This window comes from Myotis daubentonii, chromosome 17 (genome assembly GCF_963259705.1).
Source record: "Myotis daubentonii chromosome 17, mMyoDau2.1, whole genome shotgun sequence".
Taxonomy (NCBI): Eukaryota; Metazoa; Chordata; class Mammalia; order Chiroptera; family Vespertilionidae; genus Myotis; species Myotis daubentonii.
Genome location: NC_081856.1, coordinates 3372359 through 3391536, shown reverse-complemented (window position 1 = coordinate 3391536; position 19178 = coordinate 3372359). Strand labels below are relative to the sequence as shown.

Below are 19178 nucleotides of genomic sequence, written 5' to 3'. Positions count from 1 at the left end.
CTGGGCTACATCCTCACCCCTGCACAGCGCTCGCTGGGCTACATCCTCACCCCTGCACAGCGCTCGCTGGGCTACATCCTCACCCCTGCACAGCGCTCGCTGGGCTACATCCTCACCCCTGCACAGGGCTCGCTGGGCTACATCCTCACCCCTGCACAGGGCTCGCTGGGCTACATCCTCACCCCTGCACAGCGCTCGCTGGGCTACATCCTCACCCCTGCACAGCGCTCGCTGGGCTACATCCTCACCCCTGCACAGCGCTCGCTGGGCTACATCCTCACCCCTGCACAGCGCTCGCTGGGCTACATCCTCACCCCTGCACAGTGCTTGCTGGGCTACATCCTCAGGCTATATCCTCAGGCGAAAACCACAGAGACGGAAGCACCCCGTCTAGTTATTTTCCCATGTGTCAATTACTCTAGAACAGCCGTGGGCAAACTATGGCCCGCGGGCCGGATCTGGCCCATTTGAAATGAATAAAACTAAAAAAAAAAAAGACCGTACCCTTTTATGTAATGATGTTTACTTTGAATTTATATTAGTTCACACAAACACTCCATCCATGCTTTTGTTCCGGCCCTCCGGTCCAGTTTAAGAACCCATTGTGGCCCTCGAGTCAAAAAGTTTGCCCACCCCTGCTCTAGAATAAGCTTGTATTTGTTCATTTCTCAGGGCCTACAAGTAGTTTTTATTTGTTGTTTTGTTTTTATTTTTCCCAGAGTTTATAATTGTTACCTGAGAGAGTCCACCCATAGGAGCTTACTTGTCCACACCAGAAGCTGATTTTCCATGTTTAGTTCCAAGCTTTCTGACTTTACAGACCCTTGACCTTGTAGAGCCCATCATAGTGTAGGAGATTTCAAATTTTAGTCTTGTATACCGAATCAAACCTTGTTGGTTTTTTATTCTAGACTTCTAGCTCTTTAATAGATAATGTTCCCGAGAAAGACCTGATACTGAAAAGAGACATGGATATAACTTCTGAAAGTGACTATGGCAACAGAAAAGAATGCAATAGAAAAGTTCCTCGAAGATCGAAAATCCCATATTATTCCAAAACAATTCAGACTATTAAGCACTACAACAAAAACAGCAACACTTCCATAAGGTACTTATTTCTGATTTAGAAATTCAGACAAGGCCCACACAAGTTACTACTGCACTTCCTCCTCAAGCTCTCTACTTGCCTAACAGCAGCCGCAGGCTCTCAGCCTTGCCGCTCAGACTTGCTCTGTGCGTCCGTGTACGTTTATACAGAACCATCCCTTTCTCTGGGATAGAGTGTCCTTCAGTTGTGGAAAATATAAACACTGCACATTCTCTGGGTTATTTTCTGTTTTGTTCTTTGCAGTTACAGTCGTAAAATGAAGCAGCCTTTCTTTAAAGACTTATACGTATGTTCCTCTCTGGCGAACTGTAGCCAACTGGAGGAGGTTGAGGAGCCGAGTACTGAGCTGATGCAAGTGAACATCAGTTGCCCAGAGGACACCTACCGGGTAGGGAGAAAGACTCAAGAGAAATGCATGCAAGTGATCTTGGGTTTAAGTTTAAATACAGGTAGTCCCAGAAAAATAGTGCTGGGATACATCCTCACTCCTGCACAGTGCTAATACTTTATTAGCAAAAAGTATTGTGTGTGTTTTTATTGGAGTGATGGAAATTATTTTTCCTTCCTGGTTTCCAGATGTGTGATGTTGTTATTTGTGTAATTTTTGAAGAGATGGCAATTACACACTTACTTAAATCAGATTCCAGTGAGACCCTGTGTTACCTTTCCTGTGGAGAAGACGGCCTGTCTAAATGTTCACGTTCTTATTCCCGGCAGTGCTTCCTAACTTCTGGCTCTCAGACACCCACGTGTCTAAGGAAATCTGGGGCTTCGCAGGGAAGTCTGCCCTTAGACGCACCACAGGCGTGCTAATTCAGGGTTTTCAGGACTCTCCCGAAACCCAATTAGGGGTCCATGGATTCCAGATTAAGAGGCATTTAAAAATTTTAAAATTCTTCAATATTTGCCAGAATCAATCTCATGTTGTTAAGAATTTTTGGTGGACTGATTTATAGCTTTATTAACTTGCCCTTATTTTACTTGTGAAGTTCTGGTTTTGATTGTGATGTCGCTGTTCTTCCAATAATATAATTACTTCTTAAACTGTTTCACACCTTTTGTGCTATTGGTTTCCTCCTCTTCTTTTCAAGTACAGAAGCTTGAAATATAATTGAGGAAAATAATAGTCATTGTCATGACAGTGATGGTAGCTAATCTTTCCTGAGTGGTCATTACGTGCCTGGCACGGTCTGTACGCTTCACTTCCGTTAATTTGTTTAACCCTCCCCACAGCCTCTGAATGAGGTGCTGCTATTTCCATATTATAAATGAGAAAATTGAGTTAAGATAATTTTTCCAAGTTCACACAGCACTATTATTTTCTTTCAGATACTTGTTGAGCAGCTAGACCAGGAGAGAGAGAAGAGGTGGAAAGCTGAACAAGCTGAAAAGAAGCTCATGGATTATATCGATGAGCTGCATAAACATGCAAACGAAAAGAAGGACATCCACAGCCTGGCTCTGCTCACCACAGATAGGTAAGGGCGCGGCCCAGCCTGGAGCATGACCTCGCAGCGGGAACCCTCCATTTCAGCCGGCTGAAGTGAGATCAGAGCCATGTTGTGGCTAAAGCATTAGTGCTTCAGCAGCTTGTTCGGAACAAAGAATGCAGGCCCCATTCGTTTGGGCTCAGCCAGAGGGGTCAGGTAGATGGATACACCTGCCGAGTGAGGACCAGCAAGCGCTCCTGGAAGGCACAGGCTGCACCCCTCTGTCCTGCTGGCCAGGAGGGCCACACCCCGCACAGTGCCTGAAACCAATGGCTCAGCAGAGCTTGCTGGCGAAGGAAGTTCACATACGATGACGTTTCATTCACCCAGGAAGTGTGTTGTGCCTTGTGGCACAGTGTTAGCTTCAGGGGTGGGAGAGGGGCAGGGACTCTGATTTTCAGCCTTTTTTTTAATCTAGTGAGAGTTTGAAACATACTGCATTCTTCCTCTCCACTGTGACCTTTGATGTTGACTACAGTTTTTCTCTTTAAATGAGTAATATATGCATCTGGTTTCTGTTTTAGGTTAAAGGAGATTATTTTTAAAGAGAGAAATTCGAAAGTGCAACTCGAAGTTATGGTTCACAAACTTCAAAATGAAATTAAAAAACTGACCATTGAATTAATTAAAGCGAGAGACCAGCAAGAGGATCACATCCGGCACCTGAGAGCCCTGGAGAGAGCGTTAGAGAAGATGGAGCGGCAGAAAGGGCAGCAGCAGATGGCACAGGTATTGCAGTCCCGTCGGCAGCCTGGCTCCGGGGAAGCGCTCTGGTTGTCCGGTCGACCGGAGGCGAGTGAGCTGTGGAGCTACTGAATGAAGGCTCCTGCACGCACAAGGCCATCAGAAGACTTGGTGGACGTGTTGCAGGTTGCTAGGTTGTGTTCCCAGAGCCAGGACGTAAAGGCTCTCTGGGGCAGCTGAAGGGTTGTTGTTGTTTTTAATGAAGTTATTGGGGTGACATTGATGAATAACATTCTATAGGTTTCAAGTGTTCAGTTCTATAATACATCATCTGTATATTTTTCTCTTAATCCCTTCGCCCATTTCACTCAGGCCTGCAACCCCCCTCCCCTCTGACAGCCACGCCAGTCTGTTCTCTGTCTCTGTGTGTCTGTTTCTCTTTTGATCTCAAGGTCCCTCACTTCACACTTTCTGATCTGGATGAGATGAGCAGCAGACAAAGCGAGTGTCGCTGCTGCCAGGGCTGTCCCTGATGTGACCACAGCATCATCACCTAGGGCAGTGGTCGGCAAACTGTCCGACCGACTTCTGCGCCTGGGCCATGAAGTTTCAATTGCACTGTACTTGCGCGCCCGCACGTGGTATTTTGTGGAAGAGCCACACTCAAGGGGCCAAAGAGCCGCATGTGGCTCGCAAGCCCCAGTTTGCCAACCACGGACCTAGGACATTTTGAAAGTCAGTTTGGGCACTAGGTTTTGTTATTTAGAAGGCACTTTTCCTGGGGAACTGACAATGGAAGCAGGGAGTTATGGTCTTAAGTACTAAAATTGTGTGTTGTCCCCAGATGCGGCTTATCGAAGAGGTAGAGCTCAAGGCGGCGGCTGCCGACCGAGAAATTAACTTACTTCGAACTTCCCTTCAACAAGAAAAGGAGCAGGTGCAGCAGCTTCACGAGCTTCTTGCACTGAAGGAGCAAGAGCACAGGTAAACGCCGCTGGCGTGGCTCAGTGGTTGAGCTTCAACCTGTGAACCAGGAGGTCACAGTTCAATTCTCAGTCAGGGCACGTGCCCGGTTGCGGGCTCGATCCCCAGTGTGTACAGGAGGCAGCCGATCAATGATTCTTTTTCATCATTACTGTTTCTATCACTCCCTTTCTGAAATCAATAAAAATATATTTTTTTAAAAAAGAGCACAGGTAAATGAAAGCGCACTAGGCAGTAGGGACAGTCAAGCAAAGGAAAGAAGCTGCTTGGTTCTTCCTCCTCCCCCTAACCCCCTCCCATCTCCCTCCACAAACAGGAGCCAGGACTGAGCAGTGGGAGGCTAGTTGCAGAGCACATGGGAGGGGCTGCTTGTGTATGTGGTAGGGTCCCCTCCTAGTGCAGTGGCAGCTCACAGACACAGATGACTTACTGAGGTGTGGGCACTTACCTGGAAGCTTCCTGCATTTCTGCAGATCCAACCTACAGTTGGTCATTGGCATGTGCAAAACCTGTTTTATTGGATCTCCAAGTGACACCGTGCTCCGTGCTTCTTTACTCCTGTGGAGCAGCTGCTAATCAACGTGTCCTTCCAAGGGCCAGATAGAGAGGATCCCAGCCCAGCTGGTGGTGCTCTGGTTAAGCGTTGACCCAGGAACAATTCCTGGTCAGGGCGCATGCCCAGACTATAGGCTCCATTCCCGGTGGGGGGCGTGCAGGAGGCAGTCGATGTTTCTCATCTGTTTCCATCTCTCTATCCTGTTCTCTTCCTCTCTCTTTAAAAAATCAAAAAACATACCAATAAAAAAAGAAAGAAAGGGTTCCAGGCTTCGCAGGCCACAGCTAACTGCCTCCCCTGCAGACAGGACTTAAGCCAGTGGGCGTGGCCGTGTTCCCTTAAAACCTTGTTTACAGGAGGGTGGCAGGCCAGTGGAGCCCCGGGCCTCAGTGCAGCGCCCTGCTCTGAGTCCCAGCCATGGGAACACTTTCGGCTGCTTGTCTCCGGCTGCCCCCAGCCAATTCTGTGACGTCATGTAGAGATTAAATACTGATGCTTGGGGGGAAATTGGCATCCTATGTATGGGTAGGACAGGTATAAAAGATTGAGGGAAAACAAAAACAATGTATAAATTTGTACTTAGTTTCCTTTACATATCTTTTTTTTTTTTAGCATCTTGTTCTAGTTTAAAGAAACCCAGACTGGAAATAGTGGATTTTGTATTAATGGTTTATTCAAGAAAAAATAGTGGTGAACACAAAGGAATGAGCTCACATTTAAAGAAAAAACTGGCCTTATATCAAAAAAGATTGGTGAATAATTTCACAGTTTAACTGATTTTTTTTTCCTTAACCAACCACTAGTACCAGTCAGGCTGCGTTTATTGTATGTCAAAGACTCAGAGCCGAAGGCACACAGAGGGAGAGCTACAGGTGCGGCTAGGAGCCCTGGCGCCGTCCAGTGGGCCTGAATGTCTTGGGAACTTACACCAGGGCCATGCCTCTGATCCCACCCGCTGAGCACAGTCAAGGAAAACTCATTCCTTCTCTGTCCTGGCAGTTTCTGTGTTTGAAGGTAGGGAGCTCATCTTAGAGGACAGTTAGGGACTATATAATATTTAATAAACTTTAAGGTTTTTCTTTCCAAGGGAACAGCATTCTGTGATTGTTGTTTGTTTTTCATTCCAGGAAAGAACTTGAAACAAGGGCATTTTTCAGTGATTCTGAGTTCCAGGAAGCCATAGCCAAGGAAGTGGCAAAAGAAGAGGCAAAGCATGAGCAAGAGATCAAAGGATACCAAGAAAAAATCGACACATTAAATCAGCAGTACCTGGATTTGGAGAATGAATTTCGTATTGCTTTAACTCTCGAAGCCAGAAGATTTAAAGATGTAAGAATTGGCATTTAGGTTCTTATTGAAAACAGAACCAGCAGATATGGGGTGATAAGAGGACCCCACTTTAGAGTTGTAGGTCTGTGGACATGTTGGCTGTATGGCCTTAAGCAGATCACTTAAATTCCTGGAGTCCCAGCGTCCGCACTGAGATCACCACTACTCTCCCTGCTGTTCCCAAAGCCCAGTCAGACTGTGGTGGTCAGGCGCAGAGCACGGGAACCTGGGTTCTCCCCTGTGGCTCTAGGGCGGGGATTGTAGCCAGACCCTGGCCGAGGCCTCTGCCTCGTGCTGAGCACAGCTGTGCTCCGGGTGGCACACAGCAGCACTGAGTGCTATCATTACTTTATTTTGCTAAACCTCTGAGATTCTAAACATGAAAGAATTGCCCTAGCCGGTTTGGCTCAATGGGTAGAGTGTTGGCCTGCAAACGGAAGGGTCCAGGGTTCAATTCCGGTCAAGGGCACATGACCAGGTTCCAGGCTCGATCCCCAGTAGGGGGTATGCAGAAGGCAGCCAATCAATGATTCTCATCATTGATGTTTCTATCCCTTTTTCACTCTCCCTTCCTCTTTGAAATCAATAAAAAATATATATATTAAAATAAACATGAAAGAAGTTGTTTCCAGAAACAATTATTTTCTAAATATTTGGAGAACTGCTATTTATAATGCAATTTTGAAATATAGGTTAAAGATGGTTTTGAAAGTGTTGCAACTGAGTTAGCAAAGAGCAAGAATGCTCTTGTCTGGGCTCAACGGAAAGAAAACGAGTCTTCCTCTTTAATTAAAGATCTGGCCTGCATGGTGAAGGAGCAAAAGACAAAGCTTGCGGAAGTCTCCAAACTGAAACACGAAACAGCAACAAACTTGCAGGTAAGACATTGTAACGCTGTGTTCTCCTTCTGTTTGCTATGTCATTTCCCAAATGCCTGCAGTGATTTAGGAAGTGCACAATGTTGAACTTTTAAATAATACTAATTATGTACTTGACATGTTTGAAAAGTAATAGAACTGGGAGGTTAGCTAATTTACCAGAGTGCACTACATACGCCAAGATAGTGTTTAAGCATAATAAGTGAATTAACTAGGAAACTGAGTAGCTAGTATACCGTTGCCCAGCGAGAGAAGAAGTTGTGACGGTGATGCTCAGATTGCTGAGCTTTGGGAAATAGCATGCGGGCTGCTGGTGTTAACTTTTGTAGCAGTGGTTTTTTAGACATACCCACACATAATCTAAATTAATGTCTGTTGTCGCCATTTTAAACAGTAGGGATATTTTGCCAAGAGAACTTCCTTTCTGCAAGTGACCTCTAGGCCAGGAGTTGCCAAGCGGTGGTCCGCGGACCACTGGTGGTCCATGAGGTCCGAAAGGTTGGCGACTGAAGCTCTAGGTGACTCATATAAATGCTGAGAAACTTAGAATATTACAGGTGTGGTTGCTCTTAGGGTGTTAGAATAAAATTCAGAGTGTTTGAGGAGTGGCCTCTTAAACTTTGACTTCATTTTCTGACCTACATGTGTCTTTAGTTAATAAAACTAAAACTTATTCTGATGTAAAATTGAGGAACATTTACTTGGTATTTGCTTAAATAACATTTTTCTTAAGATAAAATGCAAGAAGGTAGGAATAGGAGCATTGTGTAACAGCTGCTTTGCGTTTTCCCATGTCTGGGGAGTATACAGAATCAGATCAACACCCTTGAGCTCCTGATCGAAGACGACAAGCAGAAGAGCATCCAGGTCGAGCTGCTCAAGCACGAGAAAGTCCAGCTGATTGCCGAGCTCGCAGCCAAGGAGTCACTCATTTACGGTCTCAGGACAGAGAGAAAAGTGTGGGGACAGGAGCTGGCACAACAGGGTAAAATTCTCAAATGTCAAAGGGAAACTAGCCCATTTTGCTAAAGGAGCAGATCTGTATATAGGAGAGAACAAGGAAGGGCTTTCCTGCCCCACGACCCAGGGTCAGGGCCACCTCCCAGAAACAGGAAGTGACTTATTGTACCAGGCGCCGCTCTGAGTCCTGGTTGGCTTTCCTCCTGGTGGTATAACGGGTTACTTTTCTCACCAGGTCTACCTTTCCCATGCTAGTGCTGAATTAAGTTGTTGAAAACATTTCTTTCTCATACAGTAATTTTACATGGTTTCATACGGATGCCGCATTCAGTTTTCTAAACACGTTGCTAACAGTTAGCTTGTTACACATGGAGAAATGCTAAATGGTGTGTGGATGAAAACCACCATCGGCTTAGGTTAACCTACCTCCGTCCATTCCGCCCGAAATCTGCCCAGCGGAGGTGGCTGTGTAGGGCACCAGATTCACTCCTGTGCTGGCTGTAACGGAGCGTGGCTCACCTGTCATTCTACACGGGATATCGCGCGTGGTCTGGCCGTGGGTGTGCATTATCCTGACCAGTTAGATAGGACCGCCTGTCACTCCTTGTCCGATTGTGGCTCAGGGCTTCACACAGCACAGGGCTGATGTGCCTTTTGTGTCTGGCCCTTTCCTCCTCAATCTGTGTGCTCTTGCAGATCTCGTTTCTGTAGCCAGCTTTCCTCTGTACTCAGCTGTTACACGTTGTGGAATTCGATGTTCATAAGAGACAAACCCTCCATCTCCTAAGTTTGCCTCCGTGGTGTTTGCTTTCCAGGATCCTGTCTGGCCCAGGACCGTGGGAAGCTGGAGGCGCAGATCCAAAGTTTATGCAAAGAGAACGAGTCTCTGCGGAAGACGAACGAGCAAGACAGCGACACGCTGCGTATTAAGTGCAAAATCATAGAGGACCAAACCGAGACCATCGGGAAATTAAAAGCTGTAAGTTTGGCGTTTATTTTGGGAAGACGGCATATGGCAGGTGTGAGAATCTGGATCAGAGTGGAGTCTCCAATAAATGCTTTGTCTGTGCGAGTCCAGCTGTTGTGGAGTTTAAGACAGGTTATCATGTGTTCCTTTTGCAGTACTTTCCCCTTTGCTTTTAAAGGTGATACGTGGCATTCATTTATTGACTTGAACTTACATTTACTTCAAGGTTTTATGAAGACTGTTGTTACTGCCCTTTGAAATAACTAGTAACAGTCTTGATGAAGGGTTAGGAACCACAAGAAAATGAACGTTTTATATGTTTAAAATATCCTTTCAAGCATTGCTTAATATCTTTCAATACTGCTCTCACTTCTCAAACTTATGACAAACCTACTCTCTTGTAGGTGAAGGTATGTGACTAGATTGCAGGATTCATGCTTATCCCGAGCCCACCATGTGCCAGTTGTACCCACCTCTTCTTACTTGGGCCCGCCTGAGAGAATGCTAACAAAATCACTTATTTCAGCATGTAGAAAATCTCCAGAGAAAGTTTCTGAAGATTGTCTTGAGCACTAAAGCATACTTAAATTCCAAACTTTTCTTCTTAAAGTGTAAAAATAATTGAAAAGGGAGTTTTCATTTTTTTAAATTTTTAAAATATATTTTTATTGAATCCAGAGAGAGGAAGGGAGAGGAAGAGATAGAAACATCAGTGATGATAGAGAATCACTGTTCGGCTGCTTCCTGCACCCCCCATAGTGGGGATCCAGCCCACAACCTGGGCATGTCGAACCATGACCTCCTGGTTCAAGGGTTGACACTCAACCACTGAGCCACACCAGCTGGCTGAAAAGGTTTTTTTAAAGAAACTTCTAAATGGGATTATCGCCCATAAAGTTAGGACCTCAATCTTTAGAGAATTTGTAACCACTTAATATTTTTTTTTTCCTTAGTCATTTTTAAGAAACTTCCTAATTTCATCAAGTACAGAAAATGAAGAACCCTGTTTACTCCCATGTTGCTTTCTCCATAGCTAGATGGGGTATGACTGCTTGAATTGTATTCTTGACCAGTGATACTGGTGTTCTCCCAATTGAAACTTTGGTCTCAGTATATCCCGTATTTCAAATATCTTTCACACATGCCAAGCTGCACTGATAGTTACTGAAATGTTTTAGCTGTAAGCTGTTTTTCTTGTTTTAAAAATCTAGCCAAGCTTATTGTCTTTTGATAAGGTAAATAAGAATCAGGAAGACTGGTTGTTTGCATTTAAATTCCACAAGGCAACGCAGGTGATATTTGGTCTAGCCGGTCGTTGTGCTGGACTTATCCGCAGTCACCGGCGCCTCCTCAGCCTGAGGACGTGCAGATGGTGGGCAGAGCTTCTTCAGCAGCAAAGTCAACCTGACTGACAACTTAAAGGGGCAATGACTTAAAATGCAAATTTTGGAGTTTGATGTTTACACCTGAGTAGATTCTCTAGTTAGCTTCTGACTATGGAAGTTTGAAACAGAAATTCTTTAAAATGCTATTTCCTCATGTTATTTTGGTACTTTTCAGTATACATGGAGCACGAGACCCTGGTGCTGCAGTGATATTCTGATTATTAAGAGGGTTATTTCATAAGAATCTTTCATGGCTTCTGTGGGTTCTGGATAACGTGTGTGAAGGCTGCCCACGCCTAAGTACTTCAGGGAGTCGTGGGAGAAAATGAGCAGTTCAAGGCTTATGCAGCTGTTAGTCAAGACTCCCTGACTACCTTTCTTAGAATCCTTAGCTCTGTCACACCCTGAGGAGCTGCACCATGTTCTGTGTGACACTGAGAATCCGCCCTAAAGTAGACTTGTCCAGCATTTGTTTGCCTCCATCTTCTTCCCAAGAGGAATGAGAGGCAAGTGGGGCAGGGAGAATCGGGGCAAAAATAAGACCCTCTTCCACGCTCACACCCACAGCCCCGTGCTGGTGCACAGCAGGTCGTGCAGGACCAGCAGACATTGCACATGGCACATGCCTCAGGCGGGTTGACCCTCCTGGTGCCTGACCCACAGCACAGAAGACACAGCAAAAGTCCACCTCAGTCTGGGGGATGTGAGGTCTGTTTGCACGTGACATTTCACTAGTCATGAAATCGGACATTATTTAAAGTGTGTGCAGTAGAAATGGTTTAATCCCTTGAGCATCAGTCTTTGCTGTATCCCTGTCACCCACCTAAAGTTTTCTTTCTTTCTGTCCTGAAAACATTCTTTCAAATGCAAAAATGACATAATTGAATTCCCATTGCACTGCTTTCCCTTCTACTCTCTGTGTGATTAGTAATCACTAACTTCCTGAAATAAAAAGTGTGAGTAGCACAAAAATTTTCCCTCTTAATAGCCCCTAAATAATAGTCTGTATATCTTTTCTAAAACATTGAACTTTGAATTCATTTTTGTAGTTTTTAAAATAATTTAGAATCATACCTATTTAATTAGGAAATGAGACATCTAGGATTAATAAAGTACTTACTTTTTTCTTGAAGTGTTTACAGGAAAGAGAGGAACAAATCAAAATATTACAAGAAAACATCTGTGAAATACAAAAATGTACTCAAGAACAACTTGACGAAAAATCTTTGCAACTGGATGACATAATTGAGAAACTAGAAAGACACAATGAAAGAAAAGCAAAACTAAAACAGCAGTTGCAAGTAAAGGAATTAGAACTTGAAGAAATTAGAAAAGCTTACAGGTATTCTCTGTGTTTCCTGCTAAGAAGTAAACTGTGGCTTAATAACTTGTCTAACCAATTCTGTCTCTAACATTCCTTCTTCTCTTGTCAGTATCCTTAATCAGAAGTGGCATGATAAAGGGGAGCTCCTCAGTAATCTGGAAATGCAAGTAAAGGAAGTGAAGGAGAAATTTGAGAACAAGGAAAGGAAGCTGAAAGCGGAAAGAGACAAAAGTGTTGAACTACGAAAGTAAGCATGAAGCCCTCAGGCACTGGGGCCATCTGGGAATGGGGAGGGGCAAGATGGGGGAAAGCTAAAAACATGTTGGATGGAGTTATTTGCCAAATATTGGATTTCCATTCCATTATTTCATTTATAAAGGGAAGGTACTAGTTCCCTCTTCCGTGTTGTGAGCTGTAAGTCTGTGTCTGTTGTCTGTGTTTGTGTGGAAGTGCAGTACCTGACACATGGTAATTACTGTAGGTATGTTTGTCTTATTACTGCGCTTACTGTTTTCATGCTGTCTTCCTGAAAGCAGCCAGTGTGCTTGGCTGTTCGTATGGCTCTCTGAGGAGTACGTTGTCTGGGGCTCGGGGCCAGAGAAGCCGGAGCCCATTTCAAAGGGGGAGGAAGCCGTTCCTGGGGCCACTTGTGTGGGTTTTGTAAGTGCTCTAGAGGAAATGCAGGTTTTAGCTTGTAAACTCTGTAACTAGGCCTATTACAATAGTTTATAAAGTTGACAGCCTTGAAACTATGTAACGCAGTTTCAGGATCAATCTCCTGTCGAAATAGAGAGGTATAGACAGCATGCACAGACTCCCATTGTGGTGGCTCCATTCCAGGTGTCCTGGTGTTTCCACTCCCTAAGATTAGAGGAGGTGTTATCCTCTGCAGAAAGGTTTGATGGCAGCCTCTGCTGATAGCCCACTGTGCTTTCACAGCTACCCAGGGTCCTCGGCTCAGAACCAATAGCAGAAAAGTGTTCATTGTGGACTTTTTAAACAAAGTCACTCATATCCTATATAATAAAAGGCTAATATGCAAATTGTCCCCACGGACAGGAGTTCGACTGACCGGGAGTTAGACGTGCGCTGACCACCAGGGAGCAGTGGCAGCAGGCAGCAGGGGGAAGGGAGGCCCCGGCCGGCAGCCAGCAGCCGCTAGGGACCCTACTCGTGCATGAATTTCATGCACTGGGTCTCTAGTTTAATAAAAAGGAAGTGGGGCTCTCCCTCTAAGAAACTTTTAGTACTAAACTTTTAACACTAATGTGTTTATTAACCTAGGGTTTTATCTGTTAAGCATTAGCACAGGGAAATCAGACACATCCTCCTATGTAATAAAACCTTAATATGCAAATCAACCAGATGGTGGAACGACCAGTCGCTATGATGCGCACTGACCACCAGGGGGCAGACGCTCAATGCAGGAGCTGCCCCCTGATGGTCAGTACGCTCTCACATGGAGAGTGCCGCTCAGCCAGAAGCCAGGCTCATGGCTGGCAAGCTCAGCAGCCTCCGCTGCAGGTGGGCGGTAAGGAGTGAGGGGTCCCTGACGGCGAGAGGGATGTCCGACTGCTGGCTTAGGCCAGATCCTCCCTTCCCCCTCCCCCCCACCATCGGGCCTAAACCGGCAGTCAGACATCCCCCAAGGGGTTCTGGACTACAAGAGGGCACAGGCCGGGCTGAGGGACCTCCCCACCCCAGTGCATGTACCAGGCCTCTAGTCTATGTATAAATGTAAACCTGCCCATAGTATACACTTCAGATACGCGTCACACTGCACATCCCTGGGGAAGGTGGCATCCCTGGGAAGGTACTTCCAGTCCCTTCCCACAGACTCAGGCTGGAGACCAGAGCAGGAGCTCAGAGGCGAGACTCACAAATGGGTGTGAGGTTCCCTGCCCTATGCTGCTGGCTGACTCTGCTGGAGGGTGAGATGCCTGTAGCTGGAGTTCCTGAGATGGAGAGCCCTTTGCTACTTAGTGGAGTTTATGTGTCCATTGAAATATGAATGTGAGAGCTGCCATCTCAGAAGAAAAAGCATCCTAACTTTTATACACACCAAGATGTGAGTCTTGTTTTCTGTTTCAGGGATGCTGTGGAAAAGCTTTATTGTATGGATGATGCCTTTAAAAAACAAGTGGAGGCAATTGTTGAAGCTCATCACGCTGAAATAATACATCTGGAAAATGAAAAGCAAAAATATATTGATTCTGCAAATTTAAAGGTACTATCAGTAAATTGCACTTGATTATCATTATTGAATTGTTACAGCTAAATAAATTGAGACTGATAAAGAGAAAAGGCAGCATGATTTAATGACCAAATACATATGAAGAATGTTGCCAAAACTATCATGAAGCCAGGCCAAAATGTTGGCAGGTTGTAGAATATAATTGCAATGAAACCTAGGTCATGAGTGATACTGGTGCGGACCTGCTCTGTGATCTCTGAGTGAAAGTCACCATCTCCCTAACCAGCCTCAGAGCGAAGCCCCTTCGCTTGCACACGAGCAGGGTGAGGAGTGAGTATGCTAAACACAAGCCATCATTCCCGTGGGAAAGTTCTCAAAAAGTAGTATTTTATCGTTAATTAGGGCCCAGGATTATCACATTTGTCATATTGCTATCCCTGACAAAGGAGCTTTCAATAATAGACATGCTTAAGCTTTCCCCTGAAATTTTCATTCACAGTTTGGGGTCAGACACTAGTGTTTTTCAAACTCAACAGGTGATTCTCATGTGCCCCCTCCCCGCCCCCCACCACCACCACCACCTCGTGAGATCTGCTAGCTGAGGGGGCAGTTTTGAAATTCCATTTTTCCCTGATTTTGAAGTGGTAATAGGAAACAGGTACAATAGTCGTGTCCCTCTCCCCCCCCCCCCCCCCCCCACACACACACACGCACGCGCGCCGTTTTGTTTTCTGAGGTTTGGGTTACATGCAGTCAGTTGTCCGAAATATAAAATAGAAAATTCCAAAAATAATTCCTCGGTTTTCAATTGCACACCATTGTGAGTAGCGTGATGAAACCCGCCCCTCCCTGTCCTGCCGGACATGAATCGTCCTTTGTCTGGGGCCTCCCTGCTGTATGTGCTCCCCGCCCGTTAGTCACTTGGAACCACCTTGGGATCAGATGGATGTCGTGGTATCGCAGTGCTTGTGTTCAAGTAACATTTATTTTACTTGATAACGGCCCCAAAGCGCAAGAGGTAGTGATGCTGGCAACTTGGACGTGCCAAAGAGAAGCCATAACGCGCTTCCTTTAAGTGGAAAGGTGAACATTCTGGACTTAAGGAAAGAAAAAAATCGTATGCTGAGGTTGCTAAAATTTTCAGTAAGAACGAATCTTCTATCGTGAAATTGGGAAGAAGGAAAAAGAAATTCCTGCTAGTTTTGCTGTTGTACCTCAAACTGCAAAAGTTACAGCCTCAGAGTGTGGTAAGTGCTTAGATAAGATGGAAAAGGCTTTAAATTTGTGGGTGGAAGACACGGACAGAAAACGTGTTCAGTTGATGGCAGCATGCTGCTCAAAAAGCACTGAGCCTGTGAGGACTTCAGCAGGGACCCCTGAAACCAGGCTGTTCACTGCAAGTGCAGGGTGGTCCCAGACCCAGGGACAGGAGTGGCATTTTATCAGCTCACATCTCAGGAACAGAAGGGGCAGTACAGTGCAGTAAGATGTTCTGAGAGAGATCACATCACGTGACTTTTATTATAGTCCATTCTAGATTCTAGATACTCTATTTTGTTGTTAATCTCTTGCTGTGCCTGTTTTATAAAGTAAGCTTTATCATAGGTTTGTGTGTGCAGGAAAACCGTAACATAGAGGAGGTTTGGTTTTATCTGTGGTTTCAGGGTCTTGGAACATATCCCCACAGATAAGGGGAGACTATGTTCTGTACGATTGGAGACTCAGAAATCAGCAGCTAGAAAAGAGCCCAACAAGAGAAAGTGACAGGAATACTCTGTATCGTTGTAGTCAAGGTTGTATGATTAGTGGACATCACTCTCAGGAGTCTGTGAAGAGAGATGGCTGAGGGCTTTGGAAATCATCACAATGAATAAGGAAGTACAACTTGTTCAGAACTTAGTTCTGTATTTCATGTCAAATCAAGAGATGTTTCAGATGTTTTATTTAAGATCCGCTGAGCGTTTGGCAAAGGTACATCAGGTACCAAGTCAAGTATCAGGATAGGCCCGTACTTGGCTGAAAGGAAAATGCCGAGTTCTGTTTTAGATCTCCTACCGGTACAACATAAAATTAAAGAGAGAGATCTGTTGGGGAGTTAAGAAATGGTACCAGAACTTACATGTGACAATAAAAAAAATGTGAGGCATCACAGAGAAATGATAATTTAAATTAGGAGAAATATTAACTTTCTGGGGGAGAAAGAGTAGGAAAGCTGTATTAGAGATTAGGAAGAGGGCTGGGCATAGTGATAGTCCTTTTGGGAGAGCTGTATCATAGAAAAGAGAGTTTCAAGCAGAAATTAATAGTATCAATTACAGAGAACTCTACTGATTAATGACCTCTCAAAAAGATGGCAATTTTTTTCAAACACTTTTTTAAAAAATATGTTTTTATTGATTTTTAGAGAGGGGATGGAGCATCATCGATCGCTGCCTCCTGCACGGCTCCTACTGGGGATCATAACCCCAGCATGTGCTCTAACTGGGAATCAAACCAGTGACCTCTTGGTTCCTGGGTCGATGCTCAACCTCTAAGCCACACCAGCTGGGCAGAGGTGGCAATTTATAACCACCACCAGCAGCTGTAGAAATGCTGTTGGAACTCTAGTAGATTATCATTGGGAATGGAGGTTATGTCAAGTTAGGAGGTCCATAAGGGTCTAGTGTTTAAGGTGAATCCATTACTCAGCACTCATGGCAGTACAGGACAGTGCAGACGTGAAGCCAGAAGAATGAATGACTCAGCACTCATGGCAGCACAGGACAGTCCAGAGATGAAGCCAGAAGACTTTCTGTCCAGATGGGCTACTGAGAAGCTGCATGGCCTTCAACAAATTGTCTAAGCTCTAAAATAGAGTCTAAATAAATCACCATGTGTCCATCACCAGAACCTGTGAGAAATAGATACTATACATGTAAGTACTTTGTCTACAGCATAAACATTGTTTTCCCAGTTAGTATTTGAACAAGTTTCCTTTACTCTTTATATAAATAGAGCAAAATGCTCAAGAATACATTTTTGACTTTTTTCTTTCAGAATGCTTTTTTAAAATGATTCTTTTTAAGAAATTTAAAAGTAAAATTTATATTTGATTTAGGTTCGTCAAGTTGAAGAAGAAATGCGTGGACTTCTGCAAGAAAACTGCAAGAACAAAAAAGCACTGGAAGCAAAAATTAAGCATCTTGCTTTTGCTGTAAACGAAATTCATCAGGTCTTGTGATGGTTCTGAGAACAAACTCAATTGAAATGGACCAGCAGATCGATTGTAAAAATGATTAAATATTGTAACAGTAGTAACTGCTATGACTTTGAAATGTCTCTTTCTACCCATTTCATTCTGATTTTTATTTTTTTTTTAATTTTTATCATTCTTTTTTTTAAAAGACTTTTGAAAAAGTATTTAATTGTAAATGTAGCTTTTTATAATAAATTGTTGATAATTATGTGTATTAGAAAAACTTATCCAAATAACTAGACTTAAGACACTTTTTGTTTCTGTACTATACATTCTTTGGTAATTACACTTTGCCTAAATATGTAAATGGAAATTAAGGTTAGCCTTTGATATATTAGGGAAATTATTTTAATAGTTGTCATTGCCTTATTGTATTGATGAAGAATTAATTCTATTTCTTGGCTGTCCTTTAGTTTATGTAGCTCTATTCTTTCAAAATGCTCATATGAAGAGCCAAAAAGTATCTGAGATCTGTATGGTCAGAGATGTGGCACTCGTAAGAAAGCATGTCACCATTTCCTCATCCTTCATAAGGACCCCTTTTTATAATGCATATGACTTTCATTAAAGATTACATTTAAGGTTTATAAACATTGTCTGTTCCAGAGGAACACTACTGTTCCACCCTTATTTTTTCATTTCCCCCTTTAGTCACTGTATATATGAAGAGAATTCTTATTTTGCAACTGGAAACTGTTTTCTTCCATTCATCCAGTCATTTATTACTGTATCACTTTTGTCATCTTTTATGTTCCTGTGTATATAAAACAAAAACCTAAGTACTATCCTCCTCACTGTTTTTGAAAGAGAATATAATACTATGCTTTTAAGTAATAGCCAGTGACATTTTAAAAGTTAAATGGAAAAATATAAATGCTTCTAAAAGAGGGTCCATGTTTCACTTTAGGAAGCTTCACACTGACATCTGTGGGACAGCATTGAACATACCGAGGTGTATGGGAGTTGGGGAGGAGAGAGCATAGAAATAATTTGGGAGAATAATAGCTAAAAACTCCCTAAGTTTGATGAAAAAAGATCAACTTACAGATCCAAGAACTTCCATAAATCCTAGGATAAACATGAAGAGAAACACTTAGACACTTTATAGTCAAACTGTTGGGAAAATCTTGAAAACAAGAAAATATGGTTTATCTCAGAGGAACAGTATGACTAACAGTTGACTTCTCATGAGAAACAGTGGAGACCGGAAGGCAGTGAATGACGTATTTGAAGTATGGGAAGACAGGAATCGTCAATCAAGAATGCTGTCTCCAAAACTATCCTTCAAAAGAAAGACAGAAAATGTATTGCTAGCCAAACTAATGGAAAAGAAATGTTAAAGGATGAAAGGAAATGATATCAGACAGTAACTCATAGCCACTGCAAGAAATAAAGAATATTGGAAACATGAACTCTGCGGACCTGTTTCCCAGCAAAATAATACTAACTGGCAAAGAGTTTTTTAAAATACCATTTAGTCTCTGAAAACTCCTGAGAGCATACAGCAGTGAAGACATTTATTGAAGAACATTTACTAAACCTGTCAACAGCAGAAGCCTGAGGCACCGAGACATAGCTATCTCCTAATACCTCCCACCCAGCCTGATGGGAGTTTCATAGTGGATGGCTGTGGCCAAGAAGAAAGGTGCCCCTCTGCCCCACTCCATCAGTCACCAGGGAGGGCAAGTTGACAGCCTTAACCATGAGTCCAAAGAGCCAGCAAGACTCAAGCTACTACAATCAGGAATGAAAGCAAGGACATAATGGGGTGGGAGGAAACCTTGGGAGTTGGTTACTATGCTTATGGTCGTGGCAGTGATAATTTTATGGTATAGACTTAACCCCACTCATTAGGTTGAATAAATGTTTTACATGTCAACAGAGTCTCAATAAAGTGGTTTAAAAAGGAAAAAAATTCATTGGTAATGACATTCCAAAGAACAAACTTGTTAGGTTAAATTTAACAAAAGTGTTAATCTTATACTCTGACAAGTACAAATCATTGTTGAAATAAGCTATTCATACATCGGGAGACAATATTGTTAGATGGTCATTCTCCCAAATTTATTTACTGATCTAGTGCA

The 19178-nt window shown here is 43.6% G+C and overlaps 1 protein-coding gene across 8 annotated transcripts in view; it reads left to right on the top strand.

Moving 5' to 3' along the window:
• LRRCC1 (leucine rich repeat and coiled-coil centrosomal protein 1) overlaps positions 1–18977 on the top strand; it is a 33587-nt gene extending 14610 nt beyond the window's left edge. For 4 of the 8 annotated variants that reach the window (XM_059672312.1, XM_059672317.1, XM_059672311.1 and 1 more), the window contains 13 exons: positions 912–1108; positions 1352–1496; positions 2438–2586; positions 3123–3327; positions 4127–4266; positions 5950–6151; positions 6844–7029; positions 7804–8014; positions 8805–8968; positions 11475–11683; positions 11775–11912; positions 13757–13892; positions 16957–18977. In XM_059672312.1, coding sequence (XP_059528295.1) covers positions 912–1108; positions 1352–1496; positions 2438–2586; positions 3123–3327; positions 4127–4266; positions 5950–6151; positions 6844–7029; positions 7804–8014; positions 8805–8968; positions 11475–11683; positions 11775–11912; positions 13757–13892; positions 16957–17079 — 2205 coding nt within the window. In that variant the 3' untranslated portion in view covers positions 17080–18977. The remainder of the gene's footprint in view (positions 1–911; positions 1109–1351; positions 1497–2437; positions 2587–3122; positions 3328–4126; positions 4267–5949; positions 6152–6843; positions 7030–7803; positions 8015–8804; positions 8969–11474; positions 11684–11774; positions 11913–13756; positions 13893–16956) is intronic. The other 4 variants (XM_059672314.1, XM_059672313.1, XM_059672315.1 and 1 more) reach the window with 3 other exon arrangements.
• The last annotated feature ends 201 nt before the right edge of the window (positions 18978–19178 follow it).